At 42.8% G+C, this 21506-nt stretch overlaps 1 protein-coding gene and 17 non-coding genes across 18 annotated transcripts; 4 read left to right on the plus strand and 14 right to left on the minus strand.

Annotated features, from left to right (window-relative positions):
- Positions 1 to 1238: 1238 nt before the first annotated feature.
- Positions 1239 to 1312, minus strand: trnan-guu. The gene has a single exon. It is a non-coding gene; the product is annotated as a tRNA-Asn (tRNA).
- Positions 1313 to 1395: 83 nt separating this feature from the next.
- trnak-cuu lies at positions 1396 to 1468 on the minus strand. The gene has a single exon. It is a non-coding gene; the product is annotated as a tRNA-Lys (tRNA).
- Positions 1469 to 1984: 516 nt separating this feature from the next.
- On the minus strand, positions 1985 to 2058 carry trnan-guu. The gene has a single exon. It is a non-coding gene; the product is annotated as a tRNA-Asn (tRNA).
- An 83-nt stretch (positions 2059 to 2141) lies between these two features.
- On the minus strand, positions 2142 to 2214 carry trnak-cuu. The gene has a single exon. It is a non-coding gene; the product is annotated as a tRNA-Lys (tRNA).
- A 771-nt stretch (positions 2215 to 2985) lies between these two features.
- trnan-guu lies at positions 2986 to 3059 on the minus strand. Its single transcript has one exon. It is a non-coding gene; the product is annotated as a tRNA-Asn (tRNA).
- Positions 3060 to 3142: 83 nt separating this feature from the next.
- On the minus strand, positions 3143 to 3215 carry trnak-cuu. The gene has a single exon. It is a non-coding gene; the product is annotated as a tRNA-Lys (tRNA).
- A 729-nt stretch (positions 3216 to 3944) lies between these two features.
- Positions 3945 to 4018, minus strand: trnan-guu. Its single transcript has one exon. It is a non-coding gene; the product is annotated as a tRNA-Asn (tRNA).
- Positions 4019 to 4101: 83 nt separating this feature from the next.
- Positions 4102 to 4174, minus strand: trnak-cuu. The gene has a single exon. It is a non-coding gene; the product is annotated as a tRNA-Lys (tRNA).
- A 770-nt stretch (positions 4175 to 4944) lies between these two features.
- On the minus strand, positions 4945 to 5018 carry trnan-guu. The gene has a single exon. It is a non-coding gene; the product is annotated as a tRNA-Asn (tRNA).
- An 83-nt stretch (positions 5019 to 5101) lies between these two features.
- Positions 5102 to 5174, minus strand: trnak-cuu. The gene has a single exon. It is a non-coding gene; the product is annotated as a tRNA-Lys (tRNA).
- A 728-nt stretch (positions 5175 to 5902) lies between these two features.
- Positions 5903 to 5976, minus strand: trnan-guu. The gene has a single exon. It is a non-coding gene; the product is annotated as a tRNA-Asn (tRNA).
- An 83-nt stretch (positions 5977 to 6059) lies between these two features.
- Positions 6060 to 6132, minus strand: trnak-cuu. The gene has a single exon. It is a non-coding gene; the product is annotated as a tRNA-Lys (tRNA).
- A 1771-nt stretch (positions 6133 to 7903) lies between these two features.
- trnan-guu lies at positions 7904 to 7977 on the minus strand. Its single transcript has one exon. It is a non-coding gene; the product is annotated as a tRNA-Asn (tRNA).
- Positions 7978 to 8060: 83 nt separating this feature from the next.
- Positions 8061 to 8133, minus strand: trnak-cuu. The gene has a single exon. It is a non-coding gene; the product is annotated as a tRNA-Lys (tRNA).
- A 1082-nt stretch (positions 8134 to 9215) lies between these two features.
- On the plus strand, positions 9216 to 9288 carry trnak-cuu. Its single transcript has one exon. It is a non-coding gene; the product is annotated as a tRNA-Lys (tRNA).
- Positions 9289 to 9371: 83 nt separating this feature from the next.
- trnan-guu lies at positions 9372 to 9445 on the plus strand. Its single transcript has one exon. It is a non-coding gene; the product is annotated as a tRNA-Asn (tRNA).
- Positions 9446 to 10220: 775 nt separating this feature from the next.
- On the plus strand, positions 10221 to 10293 carry trnak-cuu. Its single transcript has one exon. It is a non-coding gene; the product is annotated as a tRNA-Lys (tRNA).
- Positions 10294 to 12883: 2590 nt separating this feature from the next.
- On the plus strand, positions 12884 to 19650 carry LOC125269589 (endochitinase A-like). Its single transcript, XM_048192520.1, has 8 exons — positions 12884 to 13188; positions 13780 to 13899; positions 14095 to 14169; positions 14254 to 14694; positions 17273 to 17453; positions 17543 to 18141; positions 18291 to 18395; positions 18545 to 19650. Exons 1-8 carry the CDS (start codon positions 13117 to 13119, stop codon positions 19547 to 19549), a joined length of 2598 nt encoding a protein of 865 aa, XP_048048477.1. The 5' UTR covers positions 12884 to 13116; the 3' UTR covers positions 19550 to 19650.
- Positions 19651 to 21506: the final 1856 nt, after the last annotated feature.

The raw sequence follows: 21506 nt of genomic DNA on the forward strand, positions 1-21506 counted from the left end.
AGCTGGGGGCTGGTCGCAGTTTTTATCAGTGCCCAAATTACGTGCGTGGAGCGGAGCCTCACATTTGCCACACAGATAAAAGCTTTCACATAACGCCCGCCATGTTCTTTTAACCCATTTTAGCCCACCGGCAACTATAGTTGCCTCAGTGTATGGTTGTCATTTTCCTTTTGTACGTTTTTTTCTAGATGTTTTCCATGTTTTATTTCTCAATGACATGAAAGAAAACATCCAAATAAAGGATTTCAAGGACAAAAACAAGGTATTCACTTCCTTTCTGTGACATGAGGTTGTCAACTTCCTACCCCAACTTCCAGGAAGCATAGCGAAGGCAAACCCTCCCAAAGAAAAGTAATTTTCATGTTAATATTAGGAATTTTTTGTTGACATCATGAGGGTCTCTAGAATCATCCAAACAAAACAAATCTTACAAGAGATCTATAGTTTTTTCTATACTTAGTCAAAAGTCCAAGCGGCAACTATAGTTGCCGGTGGGCAAATGACTTGTAAGTACATATATCATGGGGAAATTGGGTATACTGTGTTTAATGGGTTAATAAGTCAAGGTTATTGGTCTTGTTTAGTGCTTTTTGCTTTCATAATATTTTATAATGTTATACATTGTATATTGTTATTTGTTAATTTATATATTTTTTAATTTATTTATTTTTTGTTTGTTTGTTTTATGTGACACTGGACTACAAAACAAGCCATAAGGGTCAATTTTTTTGAAATTGAGATTTATACACCATCTGAAAGCTGAATATATATAAGCTTTCCATTGATGTATGGTCTGTGATGATATGACATTCGGCCAAGATAGAACTATTTGAAAATCTGGAATCTGAAGGTGCAAAAAAAATCGAAATATTGAGAAAATTGCCTTAAAGTTGACCAAATTAAGTCCTTAACAGTGTATATCCATTCACAAAAAGAATTTGTAAAATATTTACAGTAGAAAATGTACAAAATATCTTAATTGAACATGATCTTTACTTAATATCCTAATGATTTTTGGCATTAAAGAAAAAAAAAAAAAAAAAACAATAATTTTGATCCATACAATGTGTTGTTTGCTATTGCTACAAATATACCTGTGCAACTTATGACTAGGTTTGTGGTCCAGGGTCACATATAGATGTAATTTTTTCTAATGTGCGTCAAGCTTCGTACATGGCACGTGTGCTCAATTCTGTGTCCGTGGTTTCCTTGGCGGCATGGCACCGAAAAACATCCTTCGTCCCTGGGTGGGCTCGAACCACCAACCTTTCGGTTAACAGCCGAACGCGCTAACCGATTGCGCCACAGAGACCGGTGGATGGCCAACCAGTATCGCGCTGCTTTGCACGCTGGAACCCAAGAAGCCACTGGGAAGAGAGACAGAGGCAATAAATACGCCCAACGTGGGGCTCGAACCCACGACCCTGAGATTAAGAGTCTCATGCTCTACCGACTGAGCTAGCCGGGCGGTTGCGAAGCTCAGCTGGGGGCTGGTCGCAGTTTTTATCAGTGCCCAAATTACGTGCGTGGAGCGGAGCCTCACATTTGCCACACAGATAAAAGCTTTCACATAACGCCCGCCATGTTCTTTTAACCCATTTTAGCCCACCGGCAACTATAGTTGCCTCAGTGTATGGTTGTCATTTTCCTTTTGTACGTTTTTTTCTAGATGTTTTCCATGTTTTATTTCTCAATGACATGAAAGAAAACATCCAAATAAAGGATTTCAAGGACAAAAACAAGGTATTCACTTCCTTTCTGTGACATGAGGTTGTCAACTTCCTACCCCAACTTCCAGGAAGCATAGCGAAGGCAAACCCTCCCAAAGAAAAGTAATTTTCATGTTAATATTAGGAATTTTTTGTTGACATCATGAGGGTCTCTAGAATCATCCAAACAAAACAAATCTTACAAGAGATCTATAGTTTTTTCTATACTTAGTCAAAAGTCCAAGCGGCAACTATAGTTGGGAAAAAACTTCCCTCGTCCCTGGGTGGGCTCGAACCACCAACCTTTCGGTTAACAGCCGAACGCGCTAACCGATTGCGCCACAGAGACCGGCGGCTGCCCAGCCAGTATCGTGCCACTTTGCACGCTGGAACCCGAGAAGCCGCTGGGACGAGAGACAGAGGCAATAAATACGCCCAACGTGGGGCTCGAACCCACGACCCTGAGATTAAGAGTCTCATGCTCTACCGACTGAGCTAGCCGGGCGGTTGCGGAGCTGGGTTGGGGGCTGGTCGCAGTTTTTATCAGCGCCCAAATTACGTGCGTGGAGCGGAGCCTCACATTTGGCAGAGGAAAACCTTGTGCGGGCAAAGTCCGAGTTAAGCCTAGGCTCAGAGTTTACCTTGTTTGTTTCAGCCATATCGTTTGCGGGGGGATACAATGTGACCCAGTAGAGCAGGCCGATAATATGCACAACCAAAAGCCAGGAGTTAAAGTTCCGTTTGGGTCTGTCTAGTGAGAGAGCGAAGAAGGCAAACTCCTCCAGATTACAAAAGGCAAAAGTGAGCCATACAGCAAAGAGTTGGAGGACCCAACCTCCAACCGGAAATGAACCTACGAAAACGCCAGCACGTGTAGGCGTATGCCAAATCCATTGACCTCATGCCAGAGAGCTTGATAGGTTACAAGTTACTGGTGCCCTCCTTATATGACCAAAGGCCACATTAGAATGACAGCCGGAAGTTATTACAAATACTCGATGCTGTTTTCAAAAGGAGTTTTGAGCGGGACCTCTCTGGAACACAGGCCATCTGGAAATAAAACATCAACATTCCAACCACACGCCACTGAAACCTGTGGCAGATATAAGCTTTCACACAACGCCCGCCATGTTCTTTTAACCAAAAGCAAGTGACCAAGCTGTAAACGCTAAAACGGGGGGGCCAAAAAAACGACGAGCCGAGCTTCCTACATGGCACGCGTGCTGAATTATGTGTCCGTGGTTTCCTTGGTGGCATGGCACCGAAAAACTTCCCTCGTCCCTGGGTGGGCTCGAACCACCAACCTTTCGGTTAACAGCCGAACGCGCTAACCGATTGCGCCACAGAGACCGGCGGCTGCCCAGCCAGTATAGCACCGCTTTGCATGCTGGAACCCGAGAAGCCGCTGGGAAGCGAGACAGAGGCAATAAATACGCCCAACGTGGGGCTCGAACCCACGACCCTGAGATTAAGAGTCTCATGCTCTACCGACTGAGCTAGCCGGGCTGTTGCGAAGCTCGGTTGGGGCTGGTCGCAGTTTTTATCAGTGCCCAAATTACGTGCGTGGAGCGGAGCCTCACATTTGGCAGAGGAAAACCTTGTGCGGGCAAAGTCCGGGTTAAGCCTAGGCTCAGAGTTTACCTTGTTTGTTTCAGCCATATCGCTTGCCGGGGGATACAATATGACCCAGTAGAGCAGGTCGATAATATGCGCAACCAAAAGCCAGGAGTTAAAGTTCCGTTTGGGTCTGTCGAGTGAGAGAGCGAAGAAGGCAAACTCCTCCAGATTACCAAAGGCAAAAGTGAGCCATACAGCAAAGAGTTGGAGGACCCAACCTGCCAAATCCATTGACCTCATGCCAGAGAGCTTGACAGGTTGCAAGTTACTGGTGCCCTCCTTATATGACCAAAGGCCACATTAGAATGACAGCCGGAAGTTATTACAAATACTCGATGCTGTTTTCAAAAGGAGTTTTGAGCGGGACCTCTCTGGAACACAGGCCACCTGGAAATAAAACATGAACATTCCAACCACATGCCACTGAAACCTGTGGCAGATATAAGCTTTCACACAACGCCCGCTATGTACTTTTAACCCAAAGCAAGCGACCAAGCTATAAACGCTAAAACGGGGGGGGGGGGGGCAAAAAACAGCACGTCGAGCTTCCTACATGGCACGCGTGCTGAATTATGTGTCCGTGGTTTCCTTGGTGGCATGGCACCGAAAAACTTCCCTCGTCCCTGGGTGGGCTCGAACCACCAACCTTTCGGTTAACAGCCGAACGCGCTAACCGATTGCGCCACAGAGACCGGCGGCTGCCCAGCCAGTATCGTGCCACTTTGCACGCTGGAACCCGAGAAGCCGCTGGGACGAGAGACAGAGGCAATAAATACGCCCAACGTGGGGCTCGAACCCACGACCCTGAGATTAAGAGTCTCATGCTCTACCGACTGAGCTAGCCGGGCGGTTGCGGAGCTGGGTTGGGGGCTGGTCGCGGTTTTTATCAGCGCCCAAATTACGTGCGTGGAGCGGAGCCTCACATTTGGCAGAGGAAAACCTTGTGCGGGCAAAGTCCGAGTTAAGCCTAGGCTCAGAGTTTACCTTGTTTGTTTCAGCCATATCGTTTGCGGGGGGATACAATGTGACCCAGTAGAGCAGGCCGATAATATGCACAACCAAAAGCCAGGAGTTAAAGTTCCGTTTGGGTCTGTCTAGTGAGAGAGCGAAGAAGGCAAACTCCTCCAGATTACAAAAGGCAAAAGTGAGCCATACAGCAAAGAGTTGGAGGACCCAACCTCCAACCGGAAATGAACCTACGAAAACGCCAGCACGTGTAGGTGTATGCCAAATCCATTGACCTCATGCCAGAGAGCTTGATAGGTTACAAGTTACTGGTGCCCTCCTTATATGACCAAAGGCCACATTAGAATGACAGCCGGAAGTTATTACAAATACTCAATGCTGTTTTCAAAAGGAGTTTTGAGCCGGACCTCTCTGGAACACAGGCCATCTGGAAATAAAACATCAACATTCCAACCACACGCCACTGAAACCTGTGGCAGATATAAGCTTTCACACAACGCCCGCCATGTTCTTTTAACCAAAAGCAAGTGACCAAGCTGTAAACGCTAAAACGGGGGGGCCAAAAAACGGCGAGCCGAGCTTCCTACATGGCACGCGTGCTGAATTATGTGTCCGTGGTTTCCTTGGTGGCATGGCACCGAAAAACTTCCCTCGTCCCTGGGTGGGCTCGAACCACCAACCTTTCGGTTAACAGCCGAACGCGCTAACCGATTGCGCCACAGAGACCGGCGGCTGCCCAGCCAGTATAGCACCGCTTTGCATGCTGGAACCCGAGAAGCCGCTGGGAAGCGAGACAGAGGCAATAAATACGCCCAACGTGGGGCTCGAACCCACGACCCTGAGATTAAGAGTCTCATGCTCTACCGACTGAGCTAGCCGGGCTGTTGCGAAGCTCGGTTGGGGCTGGTCGCAGTTTTTATCAGTGCCCAAATTACGTGCGTGGAGCGGAGCCTCACATTTGGCAGAGGAAAACCTTGTGCGGGCAAAGTCCGGGTTAAGCCTAGGCTCAGAGTTTACCTTGTTTGTTTCAGCCATATCGCTTGCCGGGGGATACAATATGACCCAGTAGAGCAGGTCGATAATATGCGCAACCAAAAGCCAGGAGTTAAAGTTCCGTTTGGGTCTGTCGAGTGAGAGAGCGAAGAAGGCAAACTCCTCCAGATTACCAAAGGCAAAAGTGAGCCATACAGCAAAGAGTTGGAGGACCCAACCTGCCAAATCCATTGACCTCATGCCAGAGAGCTTGACAGGTTGCAAGTTACTGGTGCCCTCCTTATATGACCAAAGGCCACATTAGAATGACAGCCGGAAGTTATTACAAATACTCGATGCTGTTTTCAAAAGGAGTTTTGAGCGGGACCTCTCTGGAACACAGGCCACCTGGAAATAAAACATGAACATTCCAACCACATGCCACTGAAACCTGTGGCAGATATAAGCTTTCACACAACGCCCGCTATGTACTTTTAACCCAAAGCAAGCGACCAAGCTATAAACGCTAAAACGGGGGGGGGGGGCAAATAAACGGTGCGTCAAGCTTCGTACATGGCACGTGTGCTCAATTCTGTGTCCGTGGTTTCCTTGGCGGCATGGCACCGAAAAACATCCTTCGTCCCTGGGTGGGCTCGAACCACCAACCTTTCGGTTAACAGCCGAACGCGCTAACCGATTGCGCCACAGAGACCGGTGGATGGCCAACCAGTATCGCGCTGCTTTGCACGCTGGAACCCAAGAAGCCACTGGGAAGAGAGACAGAGGCAATAAATACGCCCAACGTGGGGCTCGAACCCACGACCCTGAGATTAAGAGTCTCATGCTCTACCGACTGAGCTAGCCAGGCGGTTGCGAAGCTCAGCTGGGGGCTGGTCGCAGTTTTTATCAGTGCCCAAATTACGTGCGTGGAGCGGAGCCTCACATTTGCCACACAGATAAAAGCTTTCACATAACGCCCGCCATGTTCTTTTAACCCATTTTAGCCCACCGGCAACTATAGTTGCCTCAGTGTATGGTTGTCATTTTCCTTTTGTACGTTTTTTTCTAGATGTTTTCCATGTTTTATTTCTCAATGACATGAAAGAAAACATCCAAATAAAGGATTTCAAGGACAAAAACAAGGTATTCACTTCCTTTCTGTGACATGAGGTTGTCAACTTCCTACCCCAACTTCCAGGAAGCATAGCGAAGGCAAACCCTCCCAAAGAAAAGTAATTTTCATGTTAATATTAGGAATTTTTGGTTGACATCATGAGGGTCTCTAGAATCATTTAAACAAAACAAATCTTACAAGAGATCTATAGTTTTTTCTATACTTAGTCAAAAGTCCAAGCGGCAACTATAGTTGCCGGTGGGCAAATGACTTGTAAGTACATATATCATGGGGAAATTGGGTATACTGTGTTTAATGGGTTAATAAGTCAAGGTTATTGGTCTTGTTTAGTGCTTTTTGCTTTCATAATATTTTATAATGTTATACATTATATATTGTTATTTGTTAATTTATATATTTTTTAATTTATTTATTTTTTGTTTGTTTGTTTTATGTGACACTGGACTACAAAACAAGCCATAAGGGTCAATTTTTTTGAAATTGAGATTTATACACCATCTGAAAGCTGAATATATATAAGCTTTCCATTGATGTATGGTCTGTGATGATATGACATTCGGCCAAGATAGAACTATTTGAAAATCTGGAATCTGAAGGTGCAAAAAAAATCGAAATATTGAGAAAATTGCCTTAAAGTTGACCAAATTAAGTCCTTAACAGTGTATATCCATTCACAAAAAGAATTTTTAAAATATTTACAGTAGAAAATGTACAAAATATCTTAATTGAACATGATCTTTACTTAATATCCTAATGATTTTTGGCATTAAAGAAAAAAACAACAACAAAAAAAACAATAATTTTGATCCATACAATGTGTTGTTTGCTATTGCTACAAATATACCTGTGCAACTTATGACTAGGTTTGTGGTCCAGGGTCACATATAGATGTAATTTTTTCTAATGAACAATGTAATTTCACATTTTGATTCACAATGCTCTGTTGGAGCAACTTAATGGATGCACTATGTTCCACCACTTTAAAACAAACGGATTTGTTGTTTGTTGTGTTTTCATTTTCAAGAGATTATAAGCTAGATGCAGCTTTTTTGTGTTCACATCGAATGTTCTTCAACTTTGATGGATCTGTTGATCAGTTCAAAGCAGTTATTTTGAGTTAGATGCATAAATGTTATCCTCCTATTTAAATTTTACATTGAGAGGTGCATACAACATATTTGCCCACCGGCAACTATAGTTGCCGAACATTCAAACATGTTTTTTTAAGAAAAAAACCCCCAAAAACCTGGGGAAAATAAATGCAGAACATGTTCACATAGGACACTATTAACAGGACTATATGCATGAAACCATTCAGAAAAATGTGGGCACAAATGGGTTAACCCAAAGCAAGTGACCAAGCTGTAAACGCTAAAACGGGGGGGGGGGGGGGAGGGGGGGGGGGGGAGGGGCAAAAAACAGCACGTCGAGCTTCCTACATGGCACGCGTGCTGAATTATGTGTCCGTGGTTTCCTTGGTGGCATGGCACCGAAAAACTTCCCTCGTCCCTGGGTGGGCTCGAACCACCAACCTTTCGGTTAACAGCCGAACGCGCTAACCGATTGTGCCACAGAGACCGGCGGCTGCCCAGCCAGTATCGTGCCATTTTGCACGCTGGAACCCGAGAAGCCGCTGGGACGAGAGACAGAGGCAATAAATACGCCCAACGTGGGGCTCGAACCCACGACCCTGAGATTAAGAGTCTCATGCTCTACCGACTGAGATAGCCGGGCGGTTGCGGAGCTGGGTTGGGGGCTGGTCGCAGTTTTTATCAGCGCCCAAATTACGTGCGTGGAGCGGAGCCTCACATTTGGCAGAGGAAAACCTTGTGCGGGCAAAGTCCGAGTTAAGCCTAGGCTCAGAGTTTACCTTGTTTGTTTCAGCCATATCGTTTGCGGGGGGATACAATGTGACCCAGTAGAGCAGGCCGATAATATGCACAACCAAAAGTTCTATCTTGGCCGAATGTCATATCATCACAGACCATACATCAATGGAAAGCTTATATATATTCAGCTTTCAGATGGTGTATAAATCTCAATTTCAAAAAAATTGACCCTTATGGCTTGTTTTGTAGTCCAGGGTCACATAAAACAAACAAACAAAAAATAAATAAATTAAAAAATATATAAATTAACAAATAACAATATATAATGTATAACATTATAAAATATTATGAAAGCAAAAAGCACTAAACAAGACCAATAACCTTGACTTATTAACCCATTAAACACAGTATACCCAATTTCCCCATGATATATGTACTTACAAGTCATTTGCCCACCGGCAACTATAGTTGCCGCTTGGACTTTTGACTAAGTATAGAAAAAACTATAGATCTCTTGTAAGATTTGTTTTGTTTGGATGATTCTAGAGACCCTCATGATTACGTATATATATATATATATATATATGTCAACAAAAAATTCCTAATATTAACATGAAAATTACTTTTCTTTGGGAGGGTTTGCCTTCGCTATGCTTCCTGGAAGTTGGGGTAGGAAGTTGACAACCTCATGTCACAGAAAGGAAGTGAATACCTTGTTTTTGTTCTTGAAATCCTTTATTTGGATGTTTTCTTTCATGTCTTTGAGAAATAAAACATGCAAAACATCTAGAAAAAAACGTACAAAAGGAAAATGACAACCATACACTGCGGCAACTATAGTTGCCGGTGGGCTAAAATGGGTTAAAAGAACATGGCGGGCGTTATGTGAAAGCTTTTATCTGTGTGGCAAATGTGAGGCTCCGCTCCACGCATGTAATTTGGGCACTGATAAAAACTGCGACCAGCCCCCAGCTGAGCTTCGCAACCGCCCGGCTAGCCCAGTCGGTAGAGCATGAGACTCTTAATCTCAGGGTCGTGGGTTCGAGCCCCACGTTGGGCGTATTTATTGCCTCTGTCTCTCATCCCAGCGGCTTCTTGGGTTCCAGCGTGCAAAGCAGCGCGATACTGGCTGGCCGTCCGCCGGTCTCTGTGGCGCAATCGGTTAGCGCGTTCGGCTGTTAACCGAAAGGTTGGTGGTTCGAGCCCACCCAGGGACGAAGGATGTTTTTCGGTGCCATGCCGCCAAGGAAACCACGGACACAGAATTGAGCACACGTGCCATGTACGAAGCTTGACGCACCGTTTATTTGCCCCCCCCCCCCGTTTTAGCGTTTACAGCTTGGTTGCTTGCTTTGGGTTAAAAGAACATAGCGGGCATTGTGTGAAAGCTTATATCTGCCACAGGTTTCAGTGGCGTGTGGTTGGAATGTTGATGTTTTATTTCCAGATGGCCTGTGTTCCAGAGAGGTCCCGCTCAAAACTCCTTTTGAAAACAGCATCGAGTATTTGTAATAACTTCCGGCTGTCATTCTAATGTGGCCTTTGGTCATATAAGGAGGGCACCAGTAACTTGTAACCTATCAAGCTCTCTGGCATGAGGTCAATGGATTTGGCATACGCCTACACGTGCTGGCGTTTTCGTAGGTTCATTTCCGGTTGGAGGTTGGGTCCTCCAACTCTTTGCTGTATGGCTCACTTTTGCCTTTTGTAATCTGGAGGAGTTTGCCTTCTTCGCTCTCTCACTAGACAGACCCAAACGGAACTTTAACTCCTGGCTTTTGGTTGTGCATATTATCGGCCTGCTCTACTGGGTCACATTGTATCCCCCCGCAAACGATATGGCTGAAACAAACAAGGTAAACTCTGAGCCTAGGCTTAACTCGGACTTTGCCCGCACAAGGTTTTCCTCTGCCAAATGTGAGGCTCCGCTCCACGCACGTAATTTGGGCACTGATAAAAACTGCGACCAGCCCCCAACCGAGTTCTGTAACCGCCCGGCTAGCTCAGTCGGTAGAGCATGAGACTCTTAATCTCAGGGTCGTGGGTTCGAGCCCCACATTGGGCGTATTTATTGCCTCTGTCTCTCGTCCCAGCGGCTTTTCGGGTTCCAGCGTGCAAAGTGGCACGATACTGGCTGGGCGGTACCTGACAGCCGTTCGCCTGGTTCACGACGGCCAATCAGCGCGAGCTGCTCCATCATTACTGAGCGAATGGCGTTCTCGGGCTTCATCTTTGTCAGAGTTCCTCGGCCAATCGCGCGTCGGAGCTCCATCTTTGCTGAGCGAATGGCGTTCTCGGGCTTCATCTTTGTCAGAGTTCCTCGGCCAATCACGCGTCGGAGCTCCATCTTTGCTGAGCGAATGGCGTTCTCGGGCTTCATCTTTGTCAGAGTTCCTCGGCCAATCGCGCGTCGGAATCTCCATCTTTGCTGAGCGAATGGCGTTCTCGGGATTCATTGGCCAATCACGCGTCGAATCTTCTCGCAGTCGACGTGGAGGCGGGACCCGATTTTTTTATTCTCAGGTATTCATTGCGTGTCAACAGCGAAAAAAAGTAAGAACCACTACATTAACAACAATAGACTATTACATATAATTTTTTTTTTTATTGTATGTGATCCATTAAGGTGTTTATATTGATCTGCTGGCAACCGGCAGCACTTCTCATGTTACTGTGTGTTATGATGAACTATCATTATTACATTAACATCAGCAACAGGATTCATATATTTCTAACTTTTTCTTGCATGTTATGCTGCATTAAGGTGTTTTTTTTTTTTATGTCTCCTATGATGAACTATATTAACAAGAAATCATTCATGGATTTTTATCTTTTAGTGTTCTTTAAAGGTTTGTTGTAAATGTCAGTCATTATAGATTATGATATTGGTGTGTTATTGTTTAGTGTTTAACTGTGTTGTTACTGCAATTATAGTACTGTATCACATACAGTAATGGGTGGTCAAGCCATGGGCTAGTGTTAATAATACGTACATTTAATCATTATTTTTAAGCTTAAAAAGACTAAACATGTTTCAAATGTTCCAGAGATGTCAAAAAAGTCTCACAAGGCCATGGGGGACGAAGAGTGGATGTCCCGTCTGCGGCGGTTTGCCAGCACAGGGGTCTGGCCCTCTGAAGCTGGCAACAGGCCTGCCCCCCGCCAGAAGAAGTGGTTTGACCTCTTTCAGAGGGTATGTACTGACAAAAGTTAATCAGGGTTTATGCAGGTTTCAGTAAGTCAAATTTAAGACCTTTTTAAGACATTTTAAGACCATAAAGATTGAAATTTAAGATCTACACGACGCATTACCAAAAAATATTCAAATCAAAGAAATTCTGAAAAAATCATTTTATTTCAATGAATTCAGTCATTGAAAAAGCATTAATTTAATTTACAGATAAAGCAATCACATTAGTAACCTTCCACACACATCAATGTGCCAAATGTCCAAAACCTTAGGCCCAAAATGAAAATAGGCTAAAACAAACTTGCCCTCAAATAGAATAGATTTCATCTCATATTTATTTACATTACAAAACAGCATATTAATAGCCTAATAAAGATTGAACAGGCTACTCCAACCCATGTAACAACCAATGTAGCACACACACACACACACACACACACACACTCACACCAGATAATCCATTTTAGATAGATAAATACTTACCTCGGGATAATTAGAGTATCTATCTAACATGGATTATCTGATATATATATATATATATATATATATATATATATATATATATATATATATATATATATATATATATATATATATATATATATATATGTGTGTGTGTGTTTCCCGCACTGTCCCATGAACTGTGAGCCCAGGTACCTCGACTTAACAATTCCATTGTTCCAGAACAATGGCCTGGTGGTCTGATTTTGGCTTTCATTGAACGTTACGACATACGGCCCGGTAAGAGTACGAATCAATTCCCTCTTTATAAACTCCCCCAATCCAAATCTCGCCATAAGCGATCTTGTTGGGCCCGCAAGAGAACGGCTTCGCGATTACTGAATCAGGGAACATCACTTGGAAGAGATCGCTAATCTCACTGTTGCTATTAAATGAGTAGTGTTTGTTTAGTCACCGTGTGTAGTATACAAATCACCTCAGCTTTCAATGTGTCAGTCGCTCCAAAAGTACCACGAAGGTTGTTCGACGGAGCTGTGATGATATTGCGCTGGAGACCGGAGGAACCAGGCATTGAGGAGGACAACGGCAGTGGTGAGGCTAATTGGCCGAGTCCGCTGAAGGGATTTTGCGGCTAGCTTGTGTTTCTCCGCTCTGGCGTGTGATTCCAGCGCCTTTACACCGCTTCACACCCAGACTCTCTAATTGATTTTTTATTTTTTTTTGCAAAGTTTGCAGTGAGCCTCGTACCTGGAGCTGGGTATCGCTTGTAACCAACAGCAGAAATCGCTGTGATCCAGCCATGTCTCGTTGAAAGTACACTTTCCCATTTTCCACACGTAGCCGAACTTTAACAAACTCTGAGGAGACGCAGACGTATTTCGCGGGAAGGTATTGCATTTATCACGGGATTTGTAGTTTTATCACCGCGTATACCAACACCAGTATACCCCAGAAAGAACTACGACTCGCTACTTTTTTGCTACTTTGTAATAACTTTCAGGTAGCGTTTCTGGAAATGGGTAAAAAAATTTAAGACCTGACTAAATGAAATTTAAGACCTCGGATGAAAATCTGGCCGTTTTTAAGACTTTTTAAGGCCTTAAATTTAAAGTTCAGAATTTTAGACTTTTTAAGACTTTTTAAGACCCCGCGGAAACCCTGGTTAATGAGAAAACATGCTTAAACCCATCTAACATAACCTAGAGGTCTTTATTTGTGCAGATCGATAAATGTCCAATGCAGGTCCGTGGCCAGGCAACACTTTTTGGTGGACCACAGAAATGCCTTTGCGGATTCCATCCGTCTAAGGTATGCATTTCAGACTTTCAGGTAATAATCTATTTCATGTCATTTCACAATCATATTTTTGACCCAAATACCTTCAAAGTTCTCTGCTTTGGGATACAGCAATAGTCACTGAAATTTTGCTTTCTATTTAAAAAGCTTGATAAAGTGGTACTGCTGTTTACATATTTATTTTCATTGGTTAGGCTCCATTAATTAGTGTATACGTAAAAAAAAATATATATATATTCTCACATAGTTTTTTTTGTTTTGTTTTTTAATGTGCCCACTGTGTCAATATGAAATATATCAAAATAGAAATATCCACAGATTGTGAAGCACAGTTTTTTATGACCTCATAACAGATATAAAAACACAGCAAGCACGACCAAAAAAAATGATTTTTATTGGGTGTTATATGTTTACAGCTTCGCCTTACCGCTTCTGCCCTTAAAGTCTTGCTGGTTCACAGAGATTGATTGTCATGAGTAAATGTATAAATGTCTGTGAATGTTAGATTTTGTCATGCCTGTGCTTGTTTAGATCAATAAAAATGTACCATGACTGAAAGATGAATAAAACAGGTTTCCACATTCTTGATCGTTCTTTTACCAGGCCACAAGTGCTCCACCTGCCTCCACTCCTACCGCTGTCCCACCTGCCTCCACTCCTACCACTGTTCCGGTCTCTACCTCAGCCCCAACATTTACAAGGCCTGCACTTACCTTATCCATGGTAACACATCATTTTAATATTTGAATAGATTACCTCCTCCACAAGCAATTATCTTTGAAATATCCCCAAAGCCTTATAATGGGCAGCTTGAGGATTATTTGTGTATTCTTCAATAGGGAATTCATATCTTCAAATTTCCAATGCATGTATGATTTTACATGAATGTCAATCTGTTCTATAATCTTCCTATTTTAGTTTACAAAGCCACGATTTGGAGGATCTATTAGTTCAAATGCCAAACCAAACATAAATATACCAAGGCGGATTCAGGTAATTTAAAAAGACCTTAATATGTTTCATCATTATCATCATTATAATGTTAATGTTAATAATGTACAATATGCATCTTTACAGCCTGGTAGTCCATCCCCTTCAGACAGACCTGCCACTTCTCCTGCCACCAGACCTCCTTCTGCAGCCCAACCTGCTGCTTCAGCCAGTCTACCTTCACCCAGTTATTTTCATTCAACCAGTCCATCTCCTTCAGCCCAACCTGCTGCTTCAGCCAGTCTTTTACCTTCACCCAGTTATTTTCATTCAACCAGTCCATCTCCTTCAGCCCAACCTGCTGCTTCAGCCAGTCTTTTACCTTCACCCAGTTATTTTCATTCAACCAGTCCATCTCCTTCAGCCCAAACTGCTGCTTCAGCCAGTCTTTTACCTTCACCCAGTTATTTTCATTCAACCAGTCCATCTCCTTCAGCCCAACCTGCTGCTTCAGGAAGCCTTTTACCTTCAAGTTCGTCTCCATCAGCCAGTCCTTCTCCTGCAGCTAGTCCTGCTCTTACATCATTGGTGAGTGTCAATCTATTTTTTTGTGGCATCTGAAATTACCTGTGCATGAAGAACATGTACATGTTGCTTAATCTATAATTGGGGGGTACAGTTCACATAAAAAAAAGTACAAAACAAATATGGGTTCTCAAAGTTACTATTGGTTTCACTTTGTATATTTAATCAGTGCAACATTTCTGCTAGTTGGCAAGCTTAATCATTAAACACCATTTTGATATTACAAGGAAAATTATATTTCCATGGTGAAATTGTCAACTGTTACAGACAAACTTAATGTCATACTTTTAAGTAACACACGTATTAGAGTGTTCTTTTTTCAGTTCTGTCATATATTAAAATAATTTAAGAACCAGTTTATCTGCAGATATCCATGTGATATTCATAACACAGTCACTAAGGACAGGAACATTTTTTATAAATCTGCCTTAAAGATAATTTTGTTTAAAAAGTTGAATTATCATGAATGAATATGCATGAAGTGTACCCTAAGTTGTAGAATTACTTATATAGATATATAAACTTAAGAGAAACAATGTTTTAATATTACATTTCTAATCTTTCTTTGCTTTTAATTCAGGAGAACGTTGCCCCTTCTGTGCCTGGTCCTGCATCCGAGACTGATCAATTTTGGCTGCCCACTAAAATGAGGCAGACAATCCCCTTACAGGATCAGAGGTGGATTGCATCTGCGCTCTTTCACGCTGGCAGACTTCGGGCAGACTTGAAGCTCTGGTATGAGGCCACCCGCTCCTTCCCTCATCTACCACCAGGCTCCATCTCCAGATCGCTTTTTTAATCACAGGCTTCTGGTATGGATGCCCTACCACTTGTGGAAGTTTAGACTGTTTTGTCCTGCATGTGGGAAGCAGCTGACTGGCTATGGCCTCCACAAGAGAGCACGGAAGGTCCTGGACATCGACAGGTACTACCTTATGGTAACGGAGACTCTCAGGTGTACTGTGTGTTGCCTGAATTATCTGTCTACCAGTCAGACTGTCCTGGACCAGCTCGACGTGCCCCATAGAAGGCTGTTCCGCCTGATTTTAACACAGAGGTGAGTTACAGTTTACGCACATTATACAGAATTTAGTAATGAGTTTATTCATAAAGACATTTATATTTCATATAAGCAGAAATGTGTAATATAAAGTAAATGTAAAATAAAAGTGTTTTTATGTAGCATGAATAATAATTTAAGCGAAATCTCCTCTTTTACACAAAGGTATGCATGTGACATTCGTGTCATACGCATGCTGAGGGAGCGGACGCTAGGCAACAGTCCCACAAGATTAGTGAAACAGCTAAGGGAGAACCATGGGGAGGAGTGGCTTGACCGCTTGGCGCACTATATGGAGGAGTGTGCTGGTTTTGTCAACCGCCCCAGCCTCTTACCTGTCGTGTGCCAAAAGCCTCCAGAGCCAATTGATGTCCCTACGAGCAAGTGGCTGCTGTCTGTTTATGGGAGAGACATCATTAGTCGGATAGACCACATCAAGGCCAGCATAACCTCCACATTCGGCAAAATTTTAAAAATGGACTCAACAAAACAGGTAATTGTTTGACATTATTAGTGACGTTTTGTGTCACATGTTATGCTTTATTAATATATTTAATTTTGTTGATTTTAGATCACAAAAAAGTTGGCGGGCACAGCCAAGGGAACAGCCCAGTGGGTGACTTCTGTTGGCAATGAGACAGGACAAATTCTTATCAGTGTTCTGACTGCTGAGGAAGGTCCAGGACTGGACACCATGGTCTCCGGACTGATCAACAGGTACTGCCAGGCGGGTGTGGCTCCACCGCTGCTGCTGTATGTGGACTGTGGCTGTTGCATAGAGAAGGGGCAGAGCAAGCTACAGGCCAGATTTGGAGGATGGCCTGACCTCATTATCAGACTGGACATCTGGCACTTCATGCGTCGGCTGGCAGTGGGGTGCACCACTGATGCTCATCCTCTCTACCCAGTCTTCATGTCACGTCTCTCTGCATGCATTTTTGAATGGGACCCAGATGATGTGGCATTGTTACGCCGGGCAAAGAGAGAGCAACTGCAGGAGGAAGGTGTGCCTGTCATCACCAATGACCTTGTGGAACGACGGATAACCAAAAAAGAGCTGGCGCTCTATTGCCGCCGGAGGACTCGTGGGGTGGAGTCCACAACCCGACACATTGACAGGCTTTTGCAGGAACTGAAGGGGGAGAAGGGGAGAGATCTGATGGGGGTTCCTCTGCTAGATACAGTGAGGATAGAGCACATCTGGCGTGTTCAGATGAGGCATGTAAAGTGCATCCAGGATCCGCCAGGCGTGCCTCTCTACACTGAAACAGGCACCACCACCACCAAGGGAGGAATAGTTCTCACAAAGTACAGATGTGCTAGGGGCTCGACCTCCCTTGAATCTTTCCACCTCCACCTGAACAGGTTCATTCCAGGTTTGTGGCTCATTGTGTTTGCAGTATAGTACAACAGAAAATATAAAGTTATTTTACATGTTCTAAAGGAACTCATTATCCCAGTTTCATGTACATCTTTGTTCACTTCTTTACAGGAACCAGCGCTAACACACTGAATTTTCAGTTGTATCTCCTGGAAGGCCTGAACAGGTGGAATCAAGACCGGACAGCAGCATCAATTTCCACAAAATCCTCCCCTCTTCTAACATACTCAGGGCAGGTGGTGCAAAGCATCAACACCAACAGCCTAAAAGTTTTTGGAGAGAAGCTTGTGCCCACCTTTCAACCTCCTGCACAGTATACTGGTAAGACTCTCACAGTCCATTTTACCTTACATAGTTCTCTGCTAATGAAAGGGCTATATGTTTAACATGCTGAATTCTCTTTTTTTTAGGGGAGCTAATTGGAGTGGACTATTTACTTAGTCAGACAGGGCAGCCACTTCAGTCAATGGATGCTGACAATGAGCAGACAGACCAGCTGCTGGAGGAAGTCAATGTAGATGAGAAGGATGAGGGATTTGAGGAGGACATCAATGAGGACCCTACACTGAGTTTCCTTCTTGAAGATGAAGTTAACCCATCTACAATTCATCCTGTTAATCCTTCATCCCAGCCTGCTTCGTCTCCTTCACAGTCTGCCTTCTCCCAACCTGCTACTGTTGCCTCATCCCAGCTTGCTGCTCCCTCATACCAGTCTGCCTTCTCCCAGCCTTCTGCTCACTCATCCCAGTCTGCTGCACCCTCATCCAAATCTTCTGCCTTCTCTGAACCTGCTACTGCTGCCTCATCCCAGCTTACTGCACCCTCATCCCAGTCTGCTGCTGCTTCTCCCTTATCCCAGCCTTCTGCTCACTCATCCCAGTCTGCTGCACCCTCATCCCAATCTTCTGCCTTCTCCCAGCCTGCTACTGCTGCCTCTTCTTCTCAGCCAACTACACCCACAGTCCAGTATGCACCAGGTTCCCCCACTCAGGTTCCTGGGGAGCTTTTGGTATGTAAATTTTGCAACAGGAACTTGTCATGAGCAGAAATTAATTTGAAATACGACAAACTGATTAATACTACCATTAGTCTATTTATTAATACTACCAAGATGTCATTTCACTAATCTGTTTTTTTCTTTACCATTTAAAATGTTAGGCTGTGGATGACCAAAACATTCCAGGAATGGACCGGGTGGATAGACTGGCTGAGTATTTGGTAGAGCTGAGGACAAGCACGGGGTTAACCCTGAGCAGACAGCAGGTAAGCAAACATTTTTAATGTTTGCTAACATGGAAAATAAACACACAAAACACAATGTGACTGGAAAAACAGTTTTACTGAACTATGTATTTGAAATGACCAGTTTCCTTTTAACTCACCTATGCCTCTGTACTTCTGTTCTTCTTCAGGTTGATGACATTGTATGCCTGTGGCAGAGCTTGCTTGATTATGACAAGCAGCGAATAAGGTTTTCTGCAAGACACCAGGACAGGCTGACAACCGGGAGGTTCAGGTCTCCAAAAAAGAAGGCTGTTTTCACCCCTGGAGTGGATAGCCTGAAAAGAAGTGTGTTGGCATCTACAGCTTCACCTGCCCAATGGCCAGACTGCTGTCGTCTTGTGGAGGCCATTTTCACCAGGCTCTGTCACATCCATCGAAGTCCAAGGAGGAAAGGGAAGGGTTCGCTGAGTCGCTGGTCTCTCATTTTAGAAGATTACCGCAAGATCCGGCAGCTGATCCTGTCTAATGGTGCCATCATGCAGGACACTACTCTCCAGCTGGTGGAGGTAAATCAGACCACTCTGGTTCAGTGGCACAATGGCAGGGTTAAGAAGCAAGATGAGAGACTTCTGCTTCAGGGGATTGATCTGCCTGACCCTCTTGGTGTTGCTGCTGAGGCTCTCCCACCTGCCAGTGTCCGTGCTGTTGCTCCACCACAGGTCCAGGGAGATCAACATGTCTACAACTTGCCACAAAGCACAGCTGGACAAGCTAGACTAAAAAGACGAATCGCTAGCAATACGACTGAGGTGGTTATACCTAAGGTACCAACCCCAAGGCCAATAATTCCTCGGCCTGTTGGCAGCCTGCAACCAGTTCCTGTCCTTCCCAGCACCAGCCTGACTGTCCCCCTTGCCTCCCACAGTACCCCTACCTTCACACTGTTTGTTGTCCCTCAAAATCCTCCTACCACTCCCAGTTTAGTCCTCCCACCTCCTGCCACAGTCAGTCAGTCTCAACTCCCTCTCCCTCGTCCCTACCACAGAAAGGTTGAGGCAAATACTTGCAGGAAGTGTGGGCAGTTTAGGACAGCAGCGACTGGGCACAGCCAGTTTAGAGGGACTATCTACTGCCCTGTTACAGAGACTCTTTCAAAAGAGCAGTGGCTTGAACAAGTAAAAAAAAAGAAATAATTTAAATAGTTTGTTTTATTTTTTCATTTATACACACACTCACTACTATGTATATAGTTTTATAAAAAAAAGAAATAGTTTATTTTCTCTTGTTTATTTTTAATGTTTGTTTCTTGTTTATATACAGCTCTGGAAAAAATTAAGAGACCACTCCAAGTTCAGAAATCAATGTTAAGTGGTCTCTTAATTTTTTTCCAGAGCTGTATAAATACACTACTGTATATAGTTTTATAGAGCTTTTATCTTGGTGTGTTTATTACAATTATTATTATTTTTTGCTAAGTTTGTGATTTGAACCAACTCAGAGAATTGTATTTCAAATATGTTTATATATATATATATATATATATATATATATATATATATATATATATATATATATATATATATATATATATATATATATATATATATATACACTCACACACACTATTAATATGTACATAGTTTTATGTTTAAATCTTTGTGTGTTTACTTCAATTATAATTTATCATCAGTCGTTTTTATTTTATTGTTAAAAATAAAACATTTTATTGTTTATAGAACAGTATCTTGTCTTTCATTAATCATTCTGTGAGTCTGAGTTTCTTATTTTTTATAAAATCATAAATTATTATTATTATTATTATTATAGGCCTATATATCTCATACGATAACTTTGGGAATTTTTTTAAGATAATCAAGTTAAAAAAAGAGAGTAAAGTTAGTATTAGTATTAATATTCTTATATCCAAAAGTGAAGCAATACAACAAAAAATAATGGCAAAATAGCATTGTTCTACAATAAAATAAAAATAAATAAATGGGAAAAACAGTACTTATACATATAAAAATAACATATATTTAATGACAGAAAAATAACATTGCTTTTAATGGTTAACCAAACTGGAATTAACCAGTATTATCAAACTACTTCAAAAAATAATAAAATGTTAATAGAGATAATAAAGATTTCTTATACCAAAGGTAAAATAATGAAAAATAGCATTGTATAATAAAATATACAAACAAATGGGACAAACAATACTCATACATGTATCAAATAACATGCATTGCATTTCATGATTAACAGGCATCATCAAAGTACTGAGAATTAAACTTGGGTTACAAATAAGGTTGTTATTAGAAAACTTTAAAAAACATTTTTAGTCCTGTCAGGTGTGGGATTCGAACCGTGGTCCGTCTTGTCAGCGTTACAACCTGAAATGTGTAGGGGAAAGTACTTTTCAGTGAAATATGATGATTTGTTTACCACAAAACAGCTAAATATCACACAAGTACTCTTAAATTTTCCTTCTCTCTCTCTTTCCCTTTCTTTTCTTCTTTTTTTCTTTCATTTTTCTTCTTTTTTCCTCCTTCCCCTTAGAGCATGAGACTCTTAATCTCAGGGTCGTGGGTTCGAGCCCCACGTTGGGCGTATTTATTGCCTCTGTCTCTCGTCAAAAATATTTAATTTTTTAGTGTATTCGATTATATGCATTTTGAATTTACAAGGCTCCACTTAAGATGACTTTTTCTCAGTTTATCAAGCCACAGTTCGGTGGGTCTCAGGGTGCCGCTTTAAAGCCAAACTTAAACTTGGAAAGGAAGCATGCAACCAAGGTAATGTAAAGAGAATGACAGTTTGTATTTGAATTTACAATCATATAATTCTTGTTAGGCTACTGTTATTTTCATTCCATAAGGATATGTTGAAATTATGTCATTACTGTAATTCCTAGTAAGAACAGATTAATATTATATATAATGTAAACTGTGGTCATATTGTCTCAGCCCATCAGTTGCACTTCAGATTCTTCTGTCATGTCCAGCACTGTCACAAGTGCCATGACAAGGACGACACCATCGCCTGCCTGCAGTCCCAGGATGTACATTCAGACTGTCTCAACTCTGTCTTTTCCTCCCTCTCCTGTGTCCACAACCACCTCCTCGATAACATCGGTAGCTGCTAGAGCTG

This window comes from Megalobrama amblycephala, linkage group LG6, assembly GCF_018812025.1.
Source record: "Megalobrama amblycephala isolate DHTTF-2021 linkage group LG6, ASM1881202v1, whole genome shotgun sequence".
Taxonomy (NCBI): domain Eukaryota; kingdom Metazoa; phylum Chordata; class Actinopteri; order Cypriniformes; family Xenocyprididae; genus Megalobrama; species Megalobrama amblycephala.

What these genes read in the sequence shown, in the direction of transcription:
- LOC125269589 (XM_048192520.1), top strand. Translation starts at nt 13,117, where the DNA reads ATGCAGGTCCGTGGCCAGGCAACACTTTTTGGTGGACCACAGAAATGC. An exon ending in ATATACCAAGGCGGATTCAG is followed by an intron (nt 14,170 to 14,253) that starts GTAATTTAAAAA and finishes GCATCTTTACAG; the next exon opens with CCTGGTAGTCCATCCCCTTC. An exon ending in ACCTCCTGCACAGTATACTG is followed by an intron (nt 17,454 to 17,542) that starts GTAAGACTCTCA and finishes TCTTTTTTTTAG; the next exon opens with GGGAGCTAATTGGAGTGGAC.